The 24,103-nt window shown below is 45.4% G+C and overlaps 2 protein-coding genes across 2 annotated transcripts; both read left to right on the top strand.

Annotated features, from left to right (window-relative positions):
* Positions 1-9,111: 9,111 nt before the first annotated feature.
* LOC104025972 (ferritin light chain) lies at positions 9,112-13,882 on the top strand. The gene is made up of 3 exons (XM_075712819.1): positions 9,112-9,294; positions 11,625-11,771; positions 13,089-13,882. Exons 1-3 carry the CDS (start codon positions 9,112-9,114, stop codon positions 13,590-13,592), a joined length of 834 nt encoding a protein of 277 aa, XP_075568934.1. The 3' UTR covers positions 13,593-13,882.
* Positions 13,883-20,674: 6,792 nt separating this feature from the next.
* On the top strand, positions 20,675-23,682 carry MYOD1 (myogenic differentiation 1). Its single transcript, XM_009485007.2, has 3 exons — positions 20,675-21,223; positions 22,705-22,783; positions 23,417-23,682. Exons 1-3 carry the CDS (start codon positions 20,675-20,677, stop codon positions 23,680-23,682), a joined length of 894 nt encoding a protein of 297 aa, XP_009483282.2.
* The last annotated feature ends 421 nt before the right edge of the window (positions 23,683-24,103 follow it).

Raw genomic sequence — 24,103 nt, forward strand, 5'->3', positions numbered from 1 at the left:
ACCTGGAACCTCTCTGGAGCCTAAGAATCGAGCTGCATTCACAAAGGCAGCACCGCACAGCACTGCCAAAAGCACACTGCTCACACAATATGAGTAAAAGCAGGCTTTCCAAATTCCCATCGGTGGAGGGAAACATGACCTTGCTACAAGCTGCTCACGTGAACCAGTCACAGCCTTCATAACTTTGTATTCCAAAATTTATTTTCCTGAACTGTACATCTTTTAATTCATGACTCTCAGATTTAGATTCATTAAGTCACCTTCCCCTTGGGACCATGTCTCAGCTAGGCTGTATTACAAAAAGAAGCAAAGCAGAGAAAGTTCAAGGAGCAGAGCTGGTGGTGAGAATAGCACAGGCAGAAAAAATAGTCTCCAGTCCATAACAGTTACTGGCATCTCATCCACAAGTACACACAAGTGTAAATTGTACTGTGTTGGCTTGCCCATTTAAACAAGTGTCCGAGAATTTCCCTTGACAAACACTGAAGGACAGGCTAGACAACGCTATTTCCTCACCAGTGAAGAGACGTTCACACAACCACACAGGAACGTCCAGTGCTAGAAACATATTCTCAGCTGCTGCAGACTCACAGATTCCCTTTGAGGCTTTAACCACAGTTCCAAATTTGGAAAACATTAAAGCATGCATAAACATACAAAGAAGGCAATATTGCACACTTATGCATCAGTTTTGTCCACATATATGCCTGAGGGAACCACATGGCAATCACCACTTTGCACACTTAATACTGAGCAGTATGGGCACCTATATGTTACTTCCCTTCACAGCTAAAGCAATAAAACACTCCTAGCACCTGACAGGCACAGAGCTCTTCCTAACCCTCTGAATCCTCTCTGCGGCTTGCTGTCACTGGGCACATTTCACGCAGGCCAGCTGCACAGGATTTATTCAACCAGTTTTGGAGTATCAAAGCTAACTTTTTTTTGTCTTTGCCCCAGGCAGGCACTTGGTATGCAGGATTTAAATCAGAGAACAAAATGTTCTGTGAAATTTGTAAATACTCAGCACAGTAATTTCTAAATTCTAAAAAAGATAGCAACTGGAGCTAGTGGTTTAAAAATGAAAAAGTAAAGCATTTCACTGCATCACTGTGAGTAATGCCACTGTGTCCTAAAGACCAGAATAAATAACTTTATCAATTAATGATGCTGACTGCCCTAAGTGATAGGAGCAAAACACACTGTGAGTTACACCTTGTAATTCCAATGAAATCGGGAGAATGCCCAACTCAACAAGTGCCCTGCATAGATGCTGAAATTGAAAACAATTTGTTTAATCCTTGCAAATTGGCACAAAAGACTTCGCCTGGGACATACTGCCACAAACAGACTACAATCTAACACCTACCATCACAAGATTTTTATAATTTATTTAAAGCCATTAAAATGGAATTAGGGAGAAAATGATAGGGAAAGAGATACCTTAGGGAATCATGACAGTTACACTACGAAGGATAATACGTAGGTGGCCTAAAAGAGGTGTTTTGAGCAGAAAGCAGCAATAAAGGGTTATTTGTGACTGGAACTAGAAGAGGAATTACTTCATTGGAATTTAGCATAGCCTTTAAGGTCTATGATGTTTGAGTGAAATTATCCACTTCTGTTTTGTCTGATTCACCACCACTGAATCCATATTAATACAAAATTGAAAACAAACATTTAGTTGATGAATGTTCACTTAAAGTTTCAAATAAAAAACTTTTCATTTCATTTCAACTTTGAAAGGATTTTTTTCAAACAAAAACTGTGAAAAGGGTTCATTCATTATTTTTGTGGTGAATACAAAACCTAAAACATTTAGAATAATTTCCTCTTCACCTCCAAATATTTTGCACACCTCTCACCACATCTGTGGCTTTAATTTCTTCTCTCTCAAGCCAAGTAGGAAATGGCATCAGTCAAGCCATTTAACTCCCAGGACTACCTGTACTTTAGAAGCAGGTGCTCTTGGTACTTGCAGGGACTCTATGATCAGTAGCATACAGCAGCAAGACAATAAATGGTTTCTGGACCTTCATCCCTTGCCCGTAGTTTACTTCTGCCAGCCCAAATATTCTGAGTGTGTACAGAGTACATCTGCTCATGCTCACCTTGAAGAGGTAGGTCTGATGCTCCCTCAAGGGCCATCTGGAGCACAGAGTGCACCTACCAAAGTTTACACTGTCTGGAAGGCATTACCTGCAGTCACTGATTTCAGATGGCACAGAATGTACAAAAAAAGGCACTGCCTTTTTCAACACGTCAAGTCTTATTTTCTCATTTGTCCAAAAGTAAGTGCAGACTCTTATCCACAGGTGTGGAAACAAAGGTAGAACAGAAAGGCAACATATACAAATTATGACAGATTTTAGGCAGTTCGGGATTGCACAACCTCCTTACGCAACATGTTGCCTGGGGTGTGCCACACGTTTTCAGAAATTCCACAGAAACCCCTTGAATTTGCTCCAGTGCTGAGACCTAGCGGCTTCAACTTGCAATAAGTGGCTGGACTTATGATGTGCCATGGATAGATTGCAAGGATGAGCCTTAAGTTTGCTGCCCTATGCTTTTTTAAACACTGCTTGAAATAACAATGGCAAAATCTCAGAGGCAGATGAACTCTGCCAATTTATTCTAACTTACTCCTAAGCACAGCCTCTTAAAAAAATCAGATGGGCACTATCAGCCAGTACCACTTGAAATTAATAGTCCACTTACAGCTTAAGTGTATTTATAAGAGAAGAAATGGAGACTGAAGGGCCAAGTATCATGCCGCTGACTAGGCTGAGCTTGCTCAGCCTGGCTGCCAGCCCTCTGCAGCCACCAGGCAGAGGCAGGGAACACAGACAGCACCCGGCCTCCAGCCCTACTTGCTGCCTCTCTGCCCAAACCAAACCACGGGCTTCCTGAGTGCTGGCAGAGGCAGGGCTCTTAAAGACACAGATGAGCAGAGAAGCCTAGTCGGCACACCTAATGATTTTGTAAATACAGGAGAAAAGACTTGGGAAGAACAACTCGGTGTAGGTGAGTTGTCAACATTTAAAATTGCATTGCAAAGAGTGACACGTGCTTAAGAGAAAACAGTGATATATGGCTCCTAGACACAAGTTAGTAGTGGCCGCAACGCAGTTTTACCTGCAGCCCCAGCACTGAGAAGTCTACGCACATGTACACAGTCACACACTCTCAAACACGGCCATATGCAACCTGACCTGAGATGCAACAGGATAGCTGAAGGTGTCAAACGTAAACCAGGTTGAGGCAGGACAACAGTCACAGCCAACAGTCTACCTATGCGGTTAGCTGAGATGCAGTTACGTCTTCTAGGCTTAACTGCAGAGCTCCCCCCCTGCCCCCAGACCCCAAACCTGCTGTTGGCATGGAGCTTTCTTGGGGGCCCACAGAAGGGAGTGTGGGAGCAAAGGGAGAGGATGAGTCTGCCTGAGCACTGTGGTTCTGGCAGCAGCTGGAAAGAGCCTACAGGGAGAGAGAGGATAAGGGAGGGGTGCGTGGGGACCGGCAGGAGGGTGAGGGCAGGTGCTACACAGGCAGGATGTGCCCTGAACACCGAAGTCACAGGGCAGCTCTGAGCTTCAGCCACAGTGGCCACGGAAGCTCCCTGCTGTGCTGCAGGGCACTTGGCCCTGCCAAGAAGGAGTTGAGGCTGCCTGTCTCCTCACACCATTACCTGAAGCAAACTCTCTGCTACTGGAAGGGTCCCATGGTAAAAGAAAGCATTAATTACAGATAATCGAATTTAAACACCGCAGAGAAGAAAATAGCATGAATTAGGAAACCCTTCTATACCTGTCCTGTGACACAAGGTTAAAGATAAGCTTTGCTTGTATTTCCGAAACTCTTATGAACCTGTCTTCTATGTTTGTTTTAGACACAGCACAGACATGCCCTCAGGGTGTGGGCATATTCTGTTTGAAGGACAGATATCAATCAGTAAACTTTCAAAGAACTCTCTATATATCACAATGGTTTATATTATCCAGTGCTTGGAAAGTTCCCTAAGGAAGAACTTCACTGCAACAGAAGAAAGGCAAATGAGCCAACTTCTCAGTATCTGTGCCATGCAGACTTGTGTCAAGGAAGCCTATGGAACTGAACTGCCCAAGATAAAAGTTACATCAGAGGTGCAAAGTGTCACAACTTTATCAGGCTACTGATGCAAAGTGAGAAACTGAATGAAGGCAAAAAAGACATGGCTGTTTCCAGTACAACTGAAGAACATCCTCAAACATCTCAATGGTAATGGATGCTTTGCACATACAAAAATATCAGTGAGACGAAGAAAATCTTTGACTCTCTAGAAAAGGAAAGCAATGGAAAACTAAGCTTGGGAGTATTTGAGGCGAGTGCCAAAAAAAGGCATTTCAAAAAATTACTTCCAAAATCAAAATTAATCCAAGTATTTTACAAACAGAATTTCACTATGATACCTCATTTTAGTAAACTGAATGTATACAAAATATGTGCAGATATTACTGCACAGTAATTTTCTGTAATTCATAGTAATTACTGCATAGTAATTTTCAGTACCTATAAGCCCAAAAAATAGGCTCCTATCTGCTCTGTTTGATACCAACAAGATCAAGACCCTGACTTCAAAGGGACTAGGCTCTAACTTTTACTTTTTGGAAATCCTTCTCTTGCATCACTAAAACATGCTGATTTCACAGCATTACGACAAAGTAGACCTTTCCATTTGCTCAGTGACATACAGACAAAAAGCATTTTCCAGAACATCTGCCTCACAGCCTGGTCACAGTGCTACTGTCACCCCAGGGCCATCTCATGTTTTGCTGATGACTACTTTTACTGTAAGACAGTTAAAAAAAGTTATTTTTCTATGCTTACTTAAGAGTAACTTCCCAAAATTCAGGCTGCTTTTTTAACTTCATGAGTCATTGTCGTGGTTTAGCCCCAGCCAGCAACTAAGCACCACGCAGCCGCTCGCTCACTCCCCCTGCCCCGGTGGGATGGGGAAGAGAATTGGAGGAGTAAGAGTGAGAAACACTCCTGGGCTGAGATAAGAACAGTTTAATCATTGAAATAATGTAACAGTAACAGTATAATAATGATAATAATAATAATGATATACAAAGCAAGTGATGCACAATGCAATTGCTCACCACCTGCCGACCGATACCCAGACAGTTCCCAAGCAGCGATCGCTGCTCCCCGGCCAACTCCCCCCCAGTTTATATACTGAGCATAACATCACATGGTATGGAATAGCCCTTTGGTCAGTTTTGGATCAACTATTCTGGCTGTGCCTCCTCGCAGTTTCTTGTGCACCTGGCAGAGCATGGGAAGCTGAAAAGTCCTTGACTAGCATAAGCAGTACTTAGCAACAACTAAAACATCAGTGTGTTATCAACATTGTTCTCATACTAAATCCAAAACACAACACTATGCCTGCTACTAGGAAGAAGAAAAACTCTATCCCAGCCGAAACCAGGACAGCCATACAGTGCAAAAAGACAACAAAACAATTCAGAAGTCTTGCTGGCTTTTTCTCCATGGAAAAAGGAAATAAAAGAGTGGGATCAGATAAAACAGTGAAATGAAGCACCTGTTGAGAATGGAAAAGCATACAGATAAACGGGTTAAGTGACTTCAAGTCCAAAACAGGCAATTGTGAATTCACGGGTGTTTGTATGAATCATTCTCCATTTTCTGCCAGAGAGCTTAGGTTTCAGTTAATTACGAAGCAAAATCATGAATGAAGAAGGCTAATTCACAGGCATACATATCATACATTTATTTATTTAGCTAGTTTTCCTCACATAGCCCTCTGTTTTCATCATAGCTATTGATGGGCACTGAATGATCACATCACAAACAAGTTTGGCAGATTAGATACACTATTTGCAAAGCACATGAAAAATCTCTCACAGCTAGTGTCCTGGTTTCGGCTAAACCACGACAGCTAGAAAGAAGCTAACAGATGGTAGTTGGATAGAAGCAACAGCCACTACTCTTGCTACCTGTGGTTAAAGAACAAACTATCAACTCCAGATTACAAAGTGCAGCTTAAAGAGCCTAGCTTTACATGAGAGAGAATCAAGGTAGAAAATGGCCAGATACAACTAAATGTTTGCAAAGTAGTCTCAGCAGAAACGATATTTTTAGATGATTGCTAAAGCCCACTAACAGTAAGAGTCCTCTCTGCTGCGCTCTGCCAAAGAATAAAAAGAAAGGGGGGGTGGGGGAAGAGTGCACGCGCGCGCGCGCGTGTGTGTGTGGTGCGTGTGTGTAAGAGAGCTTATTTTGCTGGAATTTTAATTGGAGTTCTGTATACCACGCTGTGGTTGGTTGTCTTCCCACTCTGCAATACACTTTCCACACTCTTTAAAATGTCCTGTATCAAAACCATGCCAAATCATAAAAACAAATAAAAACATATTTCATCAAGGCATGTGCCTAACATTACACATTTAAATAATCCTACATTATGGGAATAAACAGGGTCAATCCTGTCACCAACCCTATTTACACGTCACCAACCCTTTTTGCAATGACTTGCACATAACTATCTGCTCTTGCTTTTCCTCGGTCAAGATCACTCAGTGTCCAACCTTCTTCATCCCAACATCAGTTCATTGAGTTCATGAGTACCTTCATACTTCAGGATTTAGTGAGAACAAGGATCTAACACAGATTCACTTGTTGTATCAAAGTCATAGTTACCCTAAGCGGGTAATAACTTTTCTAAAGCATACAGTTTGGGAGAGAGACGCAAGACTTTCCCCTTCAGTTTAGGGCAGGTAGGAATATCTTAAAAGCAACCCTACCTGATAGGCAGCTGCACTTACTCCATGCCATGTTGAAATGTTGTAACTAAGAAACCGAACAAAGCGCTTGTGCCCTGGGATACCGCATTTCTTGAAAACCAAGACTTGAGATCACAAGTATTTGAAACTGATGAGACTTCCCTCAGTCCAGATACGACTGACATGTGACACCACCTCATCCTATGTAGCAAGAATCCCTGCATTACTTTGTAATGGAATTTTTCCACAATACCTTTGATTACAGTGCAAATGATGAGTATTCCCTTTAGTTCTATGAAGCACAAAGCAAAATAAATTGAATGGTGTTCTCATAAAAAGAGGGGTTAAAGAACGTATGGAGATTAAGGAGATTGAGAGTCAGTTTTCAGATCAGCCGCATACATATAGGTGGCCTTAAGAAATGCCTTTGCACCTTAGTTCTCCATCACTGAAATGGGATAACTTAATGCTGACTTCCAAGGGACCGGAAGTCCACTACTACAGATACAAGCATCCATGAGCTGATGTGCTCAGAAATTATTGTCATGAATGCTCACCTAACAAAATACAACTATAAACTTTTCCAGAGACACTCGCTAACTTGCTTTCTATTGCTATTTCATACTTCAAATTATTTAGACTGTCCACAGAAAGGAGGCCATCAAGTATTCTATTTAGATTAGGATGTCAATGCATGCATACACAGAAACACCACACTTCCTCTTCCGAGGCACTCAAAGGATTGCTCTGGAATAATAAAACACTGGCAACTATTTTACTGGCTAAAACAAAGACAGTTGGAATGGAGGGAGCTAAAAGGTAACTGCCGGAAGTACATCTTCCCAGAAAATGTCCTAGTGCCCCGGCAAAAAAGAGGACCCTTACTGAGAACTTCAGAACAAGGTCATTTATTGTTGAACTGTCTCGTCAATGAATATATTGTAACTTACAAATTTAGGTACTTACTGTAGCCTTGCAAACATTGCAGGCATACTTTATTCACATGCAGTTTTACTTAAATGCTTAAAATCAGCATATGCTTAAATGTTTGTTGTTTTTTTTTTTAATGGGAACTTAGCACACTGTTTCACATTTTATTTGCTGAAACTTCTAATTTAAGTACAGCATGAAGAATCAGAAGAATGAAAAAATGAACAATTACACTAAACAAAGAGGGCTGAACATAAAAGATGGAGACACCAAACTAGAAGTACATATATTTCTCATGAGCAGTTTTCTCACATCTTTATGTGACTACTCTCAGAGATGTGTGCTCTGCTCTTGGTAGTCAGATCCAATAACCATTAAAATGCACAACAGAATAATGATTCTGCCGTTAGCATCCTGGGTTTGTGGAGCAGTGGAGTGATGCTAGAATAATATTCCACAGAACGGCATGTAACATTAAGCTTACTAAACAGAAAGTCACTGAACAGAAAATTATCAAATTTGAAGGGTGTTGAGATTACTCGTATTTCCACTCCACTGGCTTGAATCTATTAAGGGTAAAAAAATGCTCAAGCACTAACATGCACAGCTCCATCCATACGGTAAAGCAGTTGGAAAAAGTCAGAAAGCTGTACTTTGAAGTTACGGTACAAACTGAGGATTACTAAGTTACTAAAATACTGAAGGTGGTTTAATTTGCCTAGATAGCACCAGTCCGACACAAACATTTTTAGCACTAAATCAAAAATGATAAAGGATTTACCCTGTAACCAAGACATACATAGATACACTGCTAAGTTTCCAGGATTTTTTCGCAGATGGCTCCCTCCCCACGACTGCAGGACTGCCAGCTACCATCAGCTCCTCCGGCCTCGACTCTGCCACGCTGCGCTTTTATATATAAAATAGCGGCTCGCTATTAAAAGGAGACATTTAAGTGTGGGCGACCCTGGCTACCGTCCCTCAAATAAGCTGTGCAAGCGACGAGTCAGCGGCGGGCCCCTCCTTCCCGCCCTGGCCCCCGCCGCCGGGCTGAGGGGCGAGCTGCCGTGGGCCGGCCCGGCACCCGCCGACGCGCGCACCGCCGCCTGCTCGCCGCGCAGGCCGGGCTGCGGCGGAGACCGCCGAGAGGGAGGGGACGAGGCTCCCGCCGCGCCTCCCCACCGGCACTCTCGAAATGGCGGCGCTCGCCCGGCAGCCGCGCCCCCCCCCCCCTCTGTCCCGGCGGCGGCGAGGGCGGGCGGCCCCACGCACCTCCCGCCGGCGCGGGCCGGGAGGGAGGCGGGGAGGGGGCGGCCCGGCGCCGCCGTGCGCGGCAAGGTGTGTCGCAGGTGCCCGGGCTATATCAGGCGGCGCGGCGGGGCGGCGCGGCTGCCTCATGGCGGCGCCCGCCATGGCCGAGCCGCGCTCCAAGCGGCCCCGCGTCACGCTGCCCGCCTGCCCGGCGCACCGCCCGCTGACCGGCAGCCGTGTGAGGCAGAGCTTCCCGCCCGCCGTGGAGGAAGGCCTCTGCGGTGTCACCGGCGCCCTGCTGGAGCTCGCCTACTGCCTGCAGGCGCTGGTAAGGCGGCGGGCCGGGGCCGGGGCCGGGCGGGGAGGCCCCGGGAGGCGGCCGAGGGCCGGGGCAGGTCCCGCCGGCGCTGTCGGGGGTTCAGGAGGGCTTCAAAGGTCGGGCAGGGACGGAAGAGCGGTGCCTGCCCCGTTACTTGACCCAGCGGGATTTGGGGGCTCTCCGCCCACCCGGACCCGTGTCTGCGCTGCTGCCTGTGCGCTGACCCCGGGGTGGCTGCTGCCATGGGTAGAAAAACAACGACGAAGGTCTGGAACAAGCGGGTGATGAATCCGGCACTCCTGTGTTTTGGGTAGTTCAGATAGAGAGTTATGCCTGTGGGAAGATGGACGGGAACAGGGAATGCTAACAGCGTTGGAGTATAACTCTTGGGTGTTTTTTTTCCCAAACTTTGTACACAAAATAGCCGTGTCTGGTTAACTGGTGAAATAACAGCTTGTGAACATTGCTGTCGACTGAGGGTTTTTTGCTCCATGGGCAGGAACATTGGATGTGAATTAAAAAAGTTATCTCTGATACTGTGTAACATGCATGACAAAACTGTGTCTGGCTGCACATCAAATATTAAGGCAATATAAATTTTATCAAAGCCATTAAAATAAAAAACCCCAAATGATCAATGCTGTCCCTTCTGATGCCAAGCACCCACTGAGAAGCAACACAAACTATATTCAATATATCCCCAAGATCCTTTGATCAAGCTTGGTGTCAAGTATTTGTCCAATAAAAATTTAAGTATGCAGTAAAACCTCCACTTGCTAAACATGTGGATTCAAATAATACTAGTGATTGGTAGCTGGGTGGGATGAAGAAAGCTCAATTAGAAATTGACTGTAGATAAATCAAACCTGGAAATGTGAACATCTTAAATAGATAATGATTGACATAAAAGTTTTACCTTAACAGTTAAGCAGGTGTGGTAACTTGTGCTCTGCTTGAAGTCATGCAGTACACTTGCACCGAGGAACTGGTTATAAAACACTGAATCTTGACTCTTCTGTCAACAGAAACATGAATGAATTACTTCAGGAAAAGGATTATGCAAATATTGCAATGAATGTTCTTAATAAAACATTCCAGTATGTACTTTCTCTTGAATCGTTTATGGTCACATGTGTATATGCGTCACAGATTTGGGGTACTGCAGATGGCCATAGAAACACAAGAGAAAAACATAAACTTGTATTGTGTACGTAACTTCTCTACATTTTTTCTTAACAGAGCAACATAGATAAAACACAAGTGTTTCATATTTAAGCAGGGTAACAGATGAAAGCAGGGAAGACGATAAGCAGAAAAACCTAGGAAATGCACATGTTCTTTACTCCTCCTAGGCAGGCTACAAACCAACAGCTGGATATGCGGTACTGCAATCCAGAGTATGTCCAAGAGATGAAAGGTGTGCTGTATTGCATAGGCACATTCAGGGAACCAGCAGATCAAGATGCTGTAGCTCCCTCAGTTCAGTTCTTGGCATATTCTGAGCAGCTGCCTCTCATTCTCCTCAACATCAGAGCTCTGCTCTCCTTTGCTACCTCTCTCTAATACAGTCTCTTCATGGGACAGCAACACCATGGATAAAATTCTTCTAATGTAAGAGCTGATAGATCTATTAGCATAGTTAAGTGGTTAAAGTTGTTACTTTCCCATATAGAACAGAACAAGGGCTTGCAATGGGTTTAGGGTTGTAATACTTCTGAAGTATTCCTAGGCATGAGCTACATACAATATTAAAGGTGTATACAGTATAGTTCAGTAGCAGTATTCTTTATTTTGGAATAACAGTATCCATAATGAAGATGATAAATAGATGCAAAGTTCTGCTTGTTCTCTTTTTGGTATTTGCCTTGTCTTTCTCATACCTTTGAAAGCTAACTTTTCACTGGAATGCTGACCTGAAGGGATAAATCTTAAGTCCCTTGTGCTGGAACTGTGTTTAAAAAACAAAACAAAACAAAAACCAAACAAAAAACCCACACAAAACACAACAACAATGGCAAAAAAACCAAAACACTCCCCCTTCCCCCCCGCCAAATATTCTGAGAATGTCTGACTGCTACTGAGAGAGAACATTAGTACTACAGTTACCTGTCCAGTATTAAAGGACAGAAGGAGTTCTAGTAGAAGTATAGAGATTTTTCATTTAAGACCGTAACTACTTACTTCATTTATTGCAGAAATTTGGATTAAGGTCTTCAGAGTGATTGTGCTGGTAGAACAGCTTCCATTGGAAGGGTCTTCCAAGTTCTGATAAAGCCATGTTCTGCTGCAAGTGAGTCCTGTCTCCAGCAAATCTTAGCGCTTGTTTTTTGTGTGCTTAGGGTGAATATTTTGATCAGTCGCATGTGGCTCTACCAAACGTTTCAAAGTTCTTTTTGCATCAAGCTCTGGAAGAGAGAAAAGCTGCAGAGGCTCTGATGAAGTATCAGCAAGAAAGAGGCGGCCACTACTGTTCTAAAACCATCCAGGTGGGTAGTAGACAACAAGCTTTCAAGCAGTTGCAATCCACAGTAATTACTCTAACTTCTTCCATTACATTGTTGGTACTTCAGATCTCTGCATTCATCCGCTATTAGATTTCCAGATACAATTTCCCTGTCATATTACCATACATGGTTTTGTTCTTGATTGTGATGCCTAGAAACCATCAGACATACAGTCCTGACTCTACATGGTTGCTTTCTAGCCCAAAAGAATATGAACGGTGGTCCCCTTTTTCTTTCACTCAGTTGGAGACTGCTGTTTCCAGTGTGCTGTAATGGATTATGAGAGTCTCCTTAAACTGTGCTGACACAGCCCACTTGTCTCCTTCATACTGAAACTAAATAGAAGTCTAGAAGCCATCAGCACCTAAGAAAGGTGGTAAGGAAGGAGGTAGGAGAAACATCCAGCTTGGGGCAGTAGTTGATCTGTTGGAGCACAGCTGAAGATAGAACTTGAACTAGAGATCTGACTCAGGCTTGCACGGGTACAAAGGAATAACTCTCAGGGAAAAAAAAACCCAAAACACCTCATTTGTTAAAGACCAAGGGGCTGATTCTCCTCTACCAAATTAGTATTCTGTTAATAGTTAATGCTGAATGCTCTTCTTTGGCCTATCATAGCAGTTGTTAAGCTGTAATAATTAAAAATAAAAAGGCCATCTTGAAAAACTTTCTAAATATTCAGTCTGAGTCAGGGAAGACCTTATAGTGGCCTTTTAGTACTTAAAGAGGGCCCAGAGGAAAGATGGGGAGGTACTCTTTATCAGGGAGCGCAGTGATAGGACAAGGAGTAATGGTTTTAAACTGAAAGAGGGTAGATTTAGATTAGATATTAGGAAGAAATTCTTTACTGTGAGGGTGGTGAGGCACTGGAACGGGTTGCCCAGAGAAGTTGTGGATGCCCCTTCCCTGGAATGTTCAAGGCCAGGTTGGATGGGGCTTTGAGCAACCTGGTCTAGTGGAAGGTCTCCCTACCCATGGCAGGGAGGTTGGAATTATATGATCTTTCAGGTCCCTTCCAACCCAAACCATTCTATGATTCTATGATAGGGTTTTCTGGTGTAAGAATGTTCCTCAGGCATAGCTGCTGCTATCTAAATCTCTGTTCCTTGAAAAAGTGCTTGGGTTCTGCCACTTCTGTATGTTTACAGCCATCCAACTCTGCAAAAAACAACAGATGCTTCAAACTAGGAGTTTTTGCAGAATCTTTTTAGAGCGCCAGGTAAGTTGCGGGAAGCCATCAATGAATACAGTAAGATGAGCTTTTCTTCTGAATAAATGTAATTCTGTCTTTGTTTTTAGAAACCAAACTATGAGCATGCAGTCGGTCTGATGAAAGCCCTGGAAGTAGCAATGGTACAGTGGAAAACTATGATACGATATTTTGAGGAGCTTTATGCCCTGAGTGTTGAAAATGCAGACCCTCATAGCGCAAGCACTATCAAGAAACAATTTATCAGGCCCAAAATCCAGAAGATCAAGCTGATGGGAGATCTGCTGACCAATGCTCGCAGGCTTGACTGTTCTCAAGATGGCAGAAATAGTCTTGGAGATTACTTTATGGACCGGTTGCAGAAAGAGTTCAGAACAGGCACAGAGCCAGAGTCTAGCCAGCGCTGCAGCCCCTGCCCGCCTCTCCAGCAGCGTACAGGAGCTGCAGAGGGTCTGAAGCGACCCCAGAGAGAATGTTCCCAGCACAGAAATGGCACAGGACCAATATATGCAACCATACACTGCACTACCATGCTGCCACACTGTAATGATGGGACAGGAGCAAAAGTGAAGCAGGGCAGGGAGGGATTTTAATGCTGTGGCTGTTGCAGCTATGGGGCAGCTCCTAAGGCCGACCTGTATGGAGGGTGGCCTTGAGACCAAACTCAGGAGACATCATGCTATATCACTCCTCCTGCTTCCCCTCATCCTCTGTTGAGCCACAGCTCAAAATCTAGCCCATACCATTATTTCATTTAAATGACAGCAAGGCTGCTAGTTACCTAGGTTGTCGGCATTAGTCATACTTTTATCTATGTGATTCCTAGAAGCCAAAAGCTTTTAAGCTTCTTTTCTGTCTTAAATGATTAGTAAGATTAGTTAGTGCAAATTATTTTTAACAGTATATACAACTTTTCTTAAAAAAAAAACAAAACGCAACTTTAGTACAAGGAAACTTCTATGTGGCAGAAAATCCAAATATTTAGTTTAATATTATTAGATATTTCATATTACTAACAGATATTTTGCATTACTAACAAGTATACTAACATAATGAACTTTTTTAAAAGACTTGTTTTAAAACAAAGTTTTCTTGTCTTATTTCTATCATAGTAGCAATTTAAGTAAGTAGTCTAATTCATTTACTTATCACCCAGCTATTTCTAATGGTATACTTCTCCAAGATGAAGGATGCAAACATCTGCTCAACAGTGGGAATAAGACAATGTGCTAGTTTTCTTCATAGTTATATGCCTAGTTGGCTTTTCCCATCCTCAGAAAGCAGATGAGAGATAAATTACGGGTTCTCATTAGATTGATATTTACAGGTTCTAGTGTGTATTTTGTAAGTGTCATTGAAGACACTAGCTCTAGGGCTCTGTCCAGACCTAACCTAGGATGGTTGCTTTAATTACCATACCGACCCCTATTTCAGCTGGGTAAATTACAGTATACTATGTATCCTGATTTTGGCTGGGATAGAGTTAATTTTCTTTCTAGTAGCTGCTGTAGTGCTGTGTTTTGGATTTAGGATGACAATAATGCTGATAGCACACTGATGTTTTAGTTACTGCTGAGCAGTGCTTACACAGCATCAAGGCCTTTTCTGCTTCTCACCCCACCCCACCAGCGAGTGGGCTAGGGGTGTACAAGAAGTCGGGAGGGGACACAGCCAGGACAGCTGACCCCAACTGACCAAAGGGATATCCCACACCATATGGTGTCATGTTCAGCAGATAAACTAGGGGAAAAGCTGTCTGGGGGTCTGCTGCTTGGGAACTGGCTGGGCATCAGTCAGTGGGTGGTGAGCAATTGCATTGTGCATCACTTGTTTTGTATATCCTTTTATCATTATTATTATTTTCTCTTTCTTTTCTGTCCTATTAAATTGTCTTTACCTCAACTCATGAGTTTTACCTTTTTTTTTTTTTTTTTTTTTTTTTTCCCTTCCCCCCCAGTTCTCTCCCCCATCCCACTCAGGGAGTGAGCAAATGGCTGTGTGGTGTTTAGCTGCCTGCCAGGTTAAACCACAACACTGTGGTGGTACTACTACTATTTCTTGTATTCCCTATCTTGGTCCTCAGTAGAGGAATAAGATCCTAGTGAAAATGCAGCACGCTTAACCGGAATTGCATCATAAAGAGTGGCCACTCATTAGTTTTGCATTTCAGTTAGGGCAGTGCTCAATTAGGGGGGGCTATTAGCACCACCACACCTAAGGCCTTTACATTAGCCAGCTTGTTTGAAGTTCAGAGGTGTCCAAATTCATTCCATTCATCTCCTACAGGAGTGCCTCTCTGTACACTGGCTACCAAGGTCACCTAAGAAGAGCAACTGGCTAGATCAGCTGCCTGCATCTAGGGGGTTTTATCATTATGTACAACATCTTTTATGCAATTGGGGTTTGCTTCATTGAAAGATTGTCTTACACTTTTATGTAATACTGTAAGCCCTACCCCTATTATGCTTGAAGATAAATTCAGTTCAATGTTAAAAATGGCACTTTATCTACATTGTATTCCTCAATTTACCACATAGGCATGCTAGTATTGTATTCTTCTCCAAGAGATTTTGCGTATGTATACAAAACTGCACCAGTACGTTTCTACTACTAAGACAGTTGCACAAGATGGAGGAACAGACCACAGAATGAAATTAAATGTCAGAAAACTGCATTAAGATAAGAATGCTTCACTTTTATACACAGCTGCAGTTAAGTAGCCATTTCTGCAAAAAACCCACCTACTTTGTGTTGGTGTTGTAACACAGGACAGACAATTACAATGCAGATGCTTTCCCAGTCTTTCTGTTAATAAGATTCAACTTGGTGGGGGAGAATCACTTTAAAACAACCCCTGTATTCATCTGTAAAAATATGCAGTGTGCCAAAAGAATGGCTTGAAGCACTTTTAGCAACAAGCTAGATTTGCCTATGTTGAGATTGCTGCTCTCTAATACAGCAGTAGTTTAAAAGATATTTCCATCTGGGCTAGATTCCATCACCCGTCCTCATGCTGAGCATACTTTATGCAACAATTAGTTCCACTGACTGCAGCTCAACATGAATAAGAGCAATGGAATCCATCCCTCTCAGTATTAAAATATAGCTCACTAAGTATGAACAGAGCAAAGCTACTAACAGAATTATAAACTAGTGCCATATAAAACCACTTCAAATACTACTGGTAATGTTTGACCTACTTCTACAACAGTCTTCTCCTTTAAGAGTCGGTGACCTTCTGAAACGTAGGTACAGCCTCCTCCACAGTTTCCAGCACTTAAGACTGTCTTTTACCTTAAATGAATTCCAACATAACAAAAAGCCCAACATGTAAATTTTTCAAAGCAAGACTTACTTGCCTCTTCTTTTTCCCTGAAATACTGCCATGTCTGTTTCTCAGAGACTCTTCCCATACTCATCTTGTAGCCAAATGTATCCACACATTCTCAGATTTTAGGTCTTTCTCTCTCCCTTTTCCAAAACACATTCTGGGCCCTCCGCCTGAGGAAACAATTCTGTTAATTTTATATAAACTCACAGTCAGTTATTTTCCCAGTCTCTATCCTCTGAAAAAGAAGAGAGAAGTCAATCAGTTACTGTAGATAACAAGCTCTTCTTGTCCACATGCTGCTTCTGCTAAGAGGGCACATATGCTTGTGAATATGATCTCAAACTTACTTTGTTAACAATACCTGTCTACTGTATATAGGATGAGTCTGTCCATGCTTCTCAGCATAGGAAGTACAATCTGCCTCTGCCTTCCCAGCTTCCTTTTCAACCACACCCTGAAAAAATGGAGATGAAGGATGAATGTGGAACAGCTATAAGGGCAACAACACATAAGAGAAACTTTACAAATTCTCTTTCTCTGTTGAATGCTTGTTCATATACCCATTCCTGTATCCATACTTCCAAAGCAATGCCCAAACCATCCAAACACACAATCTGGGGCAGCTCAGAATACCTATAGCAGCACCAGTACCCTAAGTACAGCATCCAAACTGGAAGCTCTGGAGAGAACTAATCTTTACTGAAATTATGAGTTACAGCCACAGAGGCTTCCAAACAGGTATTAACAATGGCATGCTTCCAAATGCGTGCCATAAGCGCTACCCGTGGTTGCACAGAAAGGGCCCTTGCTGCTGCCTACTCGAGATCATGCTGTCCTTCATCTTCTCTACTATGGCCACACAAAATTGAGAAGAGCACCTCAGGATTTCTTCTTTGCAAGGACTTTTTTTCAGGCCCCACCATACAAGGCAACATCTTTCTGGACAAACCCATCTTTGAGAATAATACTGGAAAGCGAATGTTAGTTCTGGTGGCAGCAGCAGGGAAGGGGTCCTCAAGGGCACCTTCATTGGAAGATCACTCCAAGCAAAATTCACCAGCTGCTCATGGCCTTCTCCTGACTTTTTCACTTAGGTGAATTCATGCACTTAAGCACGTTCATGGACAATTACTGGCAGTCTCCTGGTATTGCTTGTCCAAGTCCCACCGTTTGTTACCACCTTGCCCAACGGAACCACTATGCACCCAAGTCCCAGAGTGCCTTTTCCTGGGGTCAAATATAACCTAGAAACACACAGTGGCAGAATATGCTACAACACCTTTTCCACAAATGAAACCAATGATCCGGAGAGAGTTTAAGTTTCTTGAGTGGGTCACAGCCAGCACCAAGCCTTGATATCCTAATTTACATATTCAGTTGTTACAGCATACAACTATTTCTCATGTATACTTATTATGCATTATTGTATACCTAGCACTATTCTGAATACAAATTATTTTTACTTTTTTAACTGTTCAATGAAGATTAAAAAAACCCCAAACAAACCTGTTCATTCCTTCTGGATCAAAGAACCTCTGTAATAACAGTGAAGTGTTTCCACAAGTTTGCTACTCTGCCCCTCAGGAACAGCTGGGAGATACACTTCTAAATGTGTAAGGGTGGTCAATAGCTGATCTCCTTGGGACATATCACTTTTCAGCATTGGATACAGTGAAAGAACAAACTTGTACAGAGTCCAAAATACTTTTTTTTTCTTTAAATAAAAATTTTATCTTTTGGGGATAATGACAGAATGTGACTAACAGTTCTTATCTTTGTCTGTACGCGAAGACATTTAAGTGTAGAAAATGGGGACTGCAAATTAGGAATTTTTGCAAAAAACAAATTATATGACAACAAAAGAAGCCGCCATCACAATAGCCCCTCTGAGAAGTTACAGGCACAGGGCCTGGGGACTAGATCACTGATGGATGTTCTTTACCTTTTCAGATTCTCTCAGTCTGCCCTTTGCCCCACTGAAGACAGAGCTTTGCCTTTGATTTTGAATGCATTGAAATTTCACTAACATTTATAACTGCAGAATGGAGATTAACTTTAGCTCATGGTACATTAAAAATACCCATAACTATTTTAATCATGAAGTCAATGAAATCACACAGTTGAATTGCTGAAGTGCTTCCATATCGGAAAAAGAACCGAATTTCTCTTCTCAAATGGTATTCCAAAAACAGAGTAGAAACTCTAGCACCCTTGAGAGATTATACCAAAAACCATCCCATTTTTCCAAGGTCCAAACTCTGCCACTGCTAGTTAACCTGAAACAACAAATTCTTGTTGCACAAGCAATCCAACTGCAGTGCAACTACACGTGCAGCAAAATGCTACTTCACAAGGTGAGTCAATCTCTTCAAAGACTTCAGAATAAAGGTAAACAGAGGCTGGAGTTGAAAGAAGAACCTGAAATGCAAACTTATACATCGTAGCTCATGTGAAAAGAGTCATTTGCTAAAGTGATAGCTGAATGTAATTCAGGCCTCAGCTCTTAGAATCATAGAATCATAGAATCATTTAGGTTGGAAAAGACCTTTAAGATCATCCAGTCCAACCGTTAACCTACACTACCAAGTCTACTCTAAGCCAATCAAGGGTAGACTAGACTAAACCATGTCCCAAAGTGTCACATCTACCCGTTTTTTGAACACAATACCCGTTTTTTGAACACAAACACTCTTCTCCGGTACATCATTACTAAACCATTACTGCATTGCTTTATTGGCGTAATCAAATACTTCCTGTGATAAAGATGGCTGCAACTTGCTCAGGCACTAGCTGGGTGTCTTCAGCCACTCCAGACCTCACCCTCCCACACTACTTCTTTTTGCTCTGAGGTCAGATAGTTTCAATAATTCTGCTTGAGTCTTGCTGAGCATTTTCCATCCTCGGTAGGCATCTCTGAACTGTACCTGGGTCAGACGTGGGCAGGGACGCCCTGATTCCTAAGAAAAAGGCTAACACACTTCAACGGCAGACACACCCGCTTCTTCTCTGGGAAATTTTTTTTTCCCCAGGTGAGAGCAGAGTACTTTTGCTCCTGCGTAACGGTTCTCCTGGACGGGCCCGCTCCCTCCCTCACCCCCCTGTCCCAGACACCCGGCGGCCGCTCGCCCTCCTGCGGGAGTCGCGCCCCTAATACCTGACCCAGCCCGCGGGCCCCGCTCAGGGCACCGAAACGGGCCGGGGCGGCGGGCCGCTGCCCCCCCCTAGAGGCGGCCATGTCACGCCGCCGCCCCCTGCCCGGCGCAGCGCCACCAGGCGGCCGCCACTTTGAGCGCGGCCGCGCCGCCGCCCTCCCCCCCCCCCCCCCCCAACCCCCGCGGCCACCTCTCCGTCCTGCCTCTCCCCTCGCACCCGCTGCCACCGCGGGGCGGGCGCGGCCCCGGCTCTCCGCGGTGTCCCCCGGCGGGCCCCGGCCCCGGCGCCTCGCCGCCGCCCTGCGGTGCCGCCCGCACCGTCCGCCCTCACGAACGCCCCCGGAGTAGTTACCCTCTTACTCCGGCCGGCGCGGAGAAACCTGTCCCGGGGCTGGGGGTTTCTTCCCTGGGAGAAACCAGCGGAGCCGCTGCCCTGCCCTGCCCCGCCCCGCCCGAGGGCGCAGCGCTGCCGGCCACCGGCCGGGACGCGCGTGGGGACGCGCTGCAAGGCGCCTCGCGCTGCAAGGCGCCTCGCGCCGCCGGGCGCGAGAGCGCGGCCCCGCCGGCGCGTGCGGGGGAAGCGGGGGAGCACCGCTGCCCCCCGCGGCAAACGGCTGCCGGCGCCCTCGGGCATCCGGAGAGCCTTGCTTCCCCTGACTGGCTGGGCAGGGCGGGCTGCTTAAAGCGAAAAAAAAAACCCAAAAAAAAGCGGGGGGGGGAGGGAGGGGGGGAGACAACTGCGCAGCGGAGCGCCGGCAGCGGCTGACGCTGGCTCTGCAACAGCCCGAGCGCCCGCAACGCGCCCCGACGGCCACCGCGGGACACCGCGCCCCGCCGCACACACACCACACCCCCCCCCCCCGCGCTGCAACGGGGGCTCCGGCGGCCGCGGCCCCCTCCCCGCCCCGCCGCGCCACGCCCCGTCCCGTCCCGACCCGACCGCCGCGCCGGGGGGGCTCCGGCATAAATACGGCCTCGAGTGGCGCTCCCGGACCGGCGCGGCTGGGGAGGGGGTCGGCGGCGGCGGCGGCAGCCAGCGCCGGTGGCCTCGCCTGGAGCAGGGTGCGAGGGCCTCCGCTCCGCGCAGCCGCCTGGCCCGTACCTGCCGCTGCGCAGCCCGATCGAAGACCCCTCTCTTCTGCTCCCCTCGCTCATCCCCTCTGGCCCGGCTGCCATCTCCTCCACCGCCCCCATGGACTTACTGGGCCCCATGGAGATGACGGAGGGCTCCCTCTGCTCCTTCACGGCCGCTGATGACTTCTACGACGACCCGTGCTTCAACACGTCGGACATGCACTTCTTTGAGGACCTGGACCCCCGGCTGGTGCACGTGGGGGGCCTGCTGAAGCCTGAGGAGCACCTGCACCACCACGGGCACCCGCACGAGGAGGAGCACGTCCGGGCGCCCAGCGGGCACCACCAGGCCGGCCGCTGCCTGCTGTGGGCCTGCAAGGCTTGCAAGAGGAAGACCACCAATGCCGACCGCCGTAAGGCTGCCACCATGAGGGAGCGGCGGCGGCTCAGCAAGGTCAACGAGGCCTTTGAGACCCTCAAGCGCTGCACCTCCACCAACCCCAACCAGCGCCTGCCCAAGGTGGAGATCCTGCGCAATGCCATCCGCTACATCGAGAGCCTGCAGGCGTTGCTGCGGGAGCAGGAGGACACTTACTACCCGGTGCTGGAGCACTACAGTGGGGAATCGGATGCCTCCAGTCCCCGCTCCAACTGCTCCGACGGCATGGTGAGTGCCCCAGGGAGGACACCCCGCCACCAAGGCGCCCCAGACACTGCTGGTCTAAACCTACGCGGTGCCAGTCGCCTCCTCCAGCTTTTCCTATAGCCGCTGCCTTCCGTACCTCCCCAGGCAGAAGACAAAGTCCTTTCTCATGTCTTGAGCTCCAGCAGCAAAGGGAGGTGGGGTCCCCGCATGCCAGGATCTCTGGGAAAGAAGGAAAATCTTACACACTTTTTGTCCCTGGGACAAGAAGTTAGGCAGGTCCCCCTTTGGCCCAGAGGAGCCAGGGGAGAGCTGCTGGGGGGAGCACTTTGGGAAGCTGCCTGGGTTGGGTACCTGGGGACACGGTGAGGTCTGAGCCCTGCCTGGGGCATCTGTTTCCATCTTCTGCTGTATCGCCACCTTTAAATCCTCTAAGGACAGCGGAGAGGAAGGTTCCCCCTTAGTCATGGTAGTTAAAAGGGAACATAAAGAGTCTGGGGTTTGTTTTGTGCCATTCGATATGATAACAGGAGAAGGGTCTAAGCAACAGGAGTTGTTTTTCTTGACCCTTATGAAAAAGGTTCTCCATTTCTCCTCTCACTTCATCCCCTCTGTAGACATTTACCAGCAATAGGAAGGAGACCGCAGGCTTTCAGTACTGCTTGTATGTTACGGGGAGGGGAGAAGAAGGTTGGGTGCCAGAGAGGGTGTCTTACCGCCATATCTTTTCCCTGGGACTGTAGGCTCGGACTCTAGTCTGACTTTGGGGTGGTGGGACATGGTGCCTGGAGCACAGGACAGCTGTCTGGGACGGGATCTTGACAGCACTTTAAGACCTGAGATTTCTTTTCCTGTGATCTGGTGGGGATAATGATTACTGAGTTGAATATCTGCAATTACGAGATAGTTGGCAGATTGGAGAGATTTACACAAAACGATCCCTCCTCAAAATACAGCCTTTTTCTTTCATCAGAAAGAGTGATTTTGTTGTGGATTAAAGTATTGGAAACAAATACAGTGGTCAATGTTTTGGGGCTTTTCCTATACAAAATGCAAATGGGAAGAGAAACTAAAGGAAATAAAAAGGGACAAAGGTAGACTAGAGGCTTTTTAAGAGGAACTTAGGTTTGGTAAAACCTTCAAAAATTAAATCATAAAAAGATTCATTCCCCTCTTGGTCTCCCTGTTTTAAATTGAAGATACGTGTAGGGCAGTATGGCAGTATCTGATCAGAATGCTGGAAAACCTAATCTCATTTGTAAAGTTACAGCATTCGATGCAACAACAATGGTAATTTCCCTTCGGAACAGCTGTGCCACAAAATATTCTGGGGTGAATCCCCTTCTAGCCAAGTTAAGTTCTGCCTCATTCAAAGAAACTAATTTCAGCCAGGACTGGAATGATGGTACAGACTAGGGACTGAAACACAAAATTGGATGGTTACTGGGATTTCAGTAAATGCTGTCCCCAAACAGTGACCGCACTCAGATTGCTCTCCTTTCCAGATGGAGTACAGCGGGCCTCCTTGCAGCTCTCGCAGAAGAAACAGCTATGACAGCAGCTACTACACAGAATCACCAAATGGTGAGTATGTGCCGTTAACAGCTGTGTGAAACATGGAGACAGAGGCAGTCAATATAGCAAACTTCCCCATGCCTTCTCCATCCCCAGTTGATTAGCTGACCCCAGCTGGGCTGAAAGAGGAACCCGCCTTTTCAGCCAGCGAGCTGTTGATACTAATAGAAGCATTGGATTTCCTCTAGATGTATTTGCAAATATGGGGGTATGTCATAGCTGCATTTCCTATTTTGCAAGTATAACATCCAGATAAAAATATATTCCTCTCTTCAACTAATTTTCAGTGTTTAACTATGTTTTGCATGAAGACTCTCCTAACTCTACCTATTATTGATCCAAACTGGAGAAACTGTCAATTGATTTTAAATCTTCCCTTGCCTTTCTATGGACTGAAGAGAAGCCCTGGATACACCCTGCCCCAAAAGTAGCATACTTTGGTTCAGTCTCTCTTCCATTTTGCAGTTACAATCTCTGTTTTCTGATAATTGGCGTCCTTCACAAACATGCATTTGCTCTGAATCTTTGCATGCTTACAGATGCATACTGTCAGCCACTCACTGGGGTTTTGTGAAAGAACTACATCCAACTGACATTAAGTACCCACTGGATAAACTGATCACCTTTTTGTCTGTGTTTTAGATCCAAAGCATGGGAAAAGTTCTGTTGTTTCCAGCCTCGATTGCCTCTCAAGCATTGTAGAGAGGATTTCCACAGATAACTCCACTTGTCCTATACTGCCTCCAGTGGAAACTGTTGCTGAAGGGAGTCCCTGTTCCCCCGCAGAAGGAGCGAGTCTGAATGATAGTGGAGCCCAAATTCCTTCCCCCACCAACTGCACCCCACTTCCCCAGGATAACAGTAGCAGCAGCAGCAGCAGCAGCAACCCCATCTACCAAGTGCTATAAAGGCAGGTCCAGCTGGACTGCACTGAAAACAAATTGCTTCGTTCAGCCAAGCTCCGAGTCCTGCCTTCTGAGACTGAAAAGGCTTCTCAAGACTTGTTCCAGTTTTAAAATATCACTCAAAATTCCTTCACATATATAACTTTTCAAACTTGTATTACTTCAAAATACACCTAGTTATTTATTGGTTGTTAAACTAAAGTTATTTAATATGTCTAGAGATGAAATTGTATACCATGAAATGGCCAATGTTTAATCTGGGCTTTGGGGAATAGGAACCTGGCTCTTGAACGCAGAGGAGAATAGAAATCTACAACAGTAGTGGCATAACAGATCCTTCCTATTACTCCTGTTCTGGCCAAAATAAGGTTGTGGACCATTTTTTATAAAACTTTTTGTATAATTGTAAATAAGAGTTGCTTTG

Source organism: Pelecanus crispus, chromosome 6 (genome assembly GCF_030463565.1).
Source record: "Pelecanus crispus isolate bPelCri1 chromosome 6, bPelCri1.pri, whole genome shotgun sequence".
Lineage (NCBI taxonomy): Eukaryota > Metazoa > Chordata > Aves > Pelecaniformes > Pelecanidae > Pelecanus > Pelecanus crispus.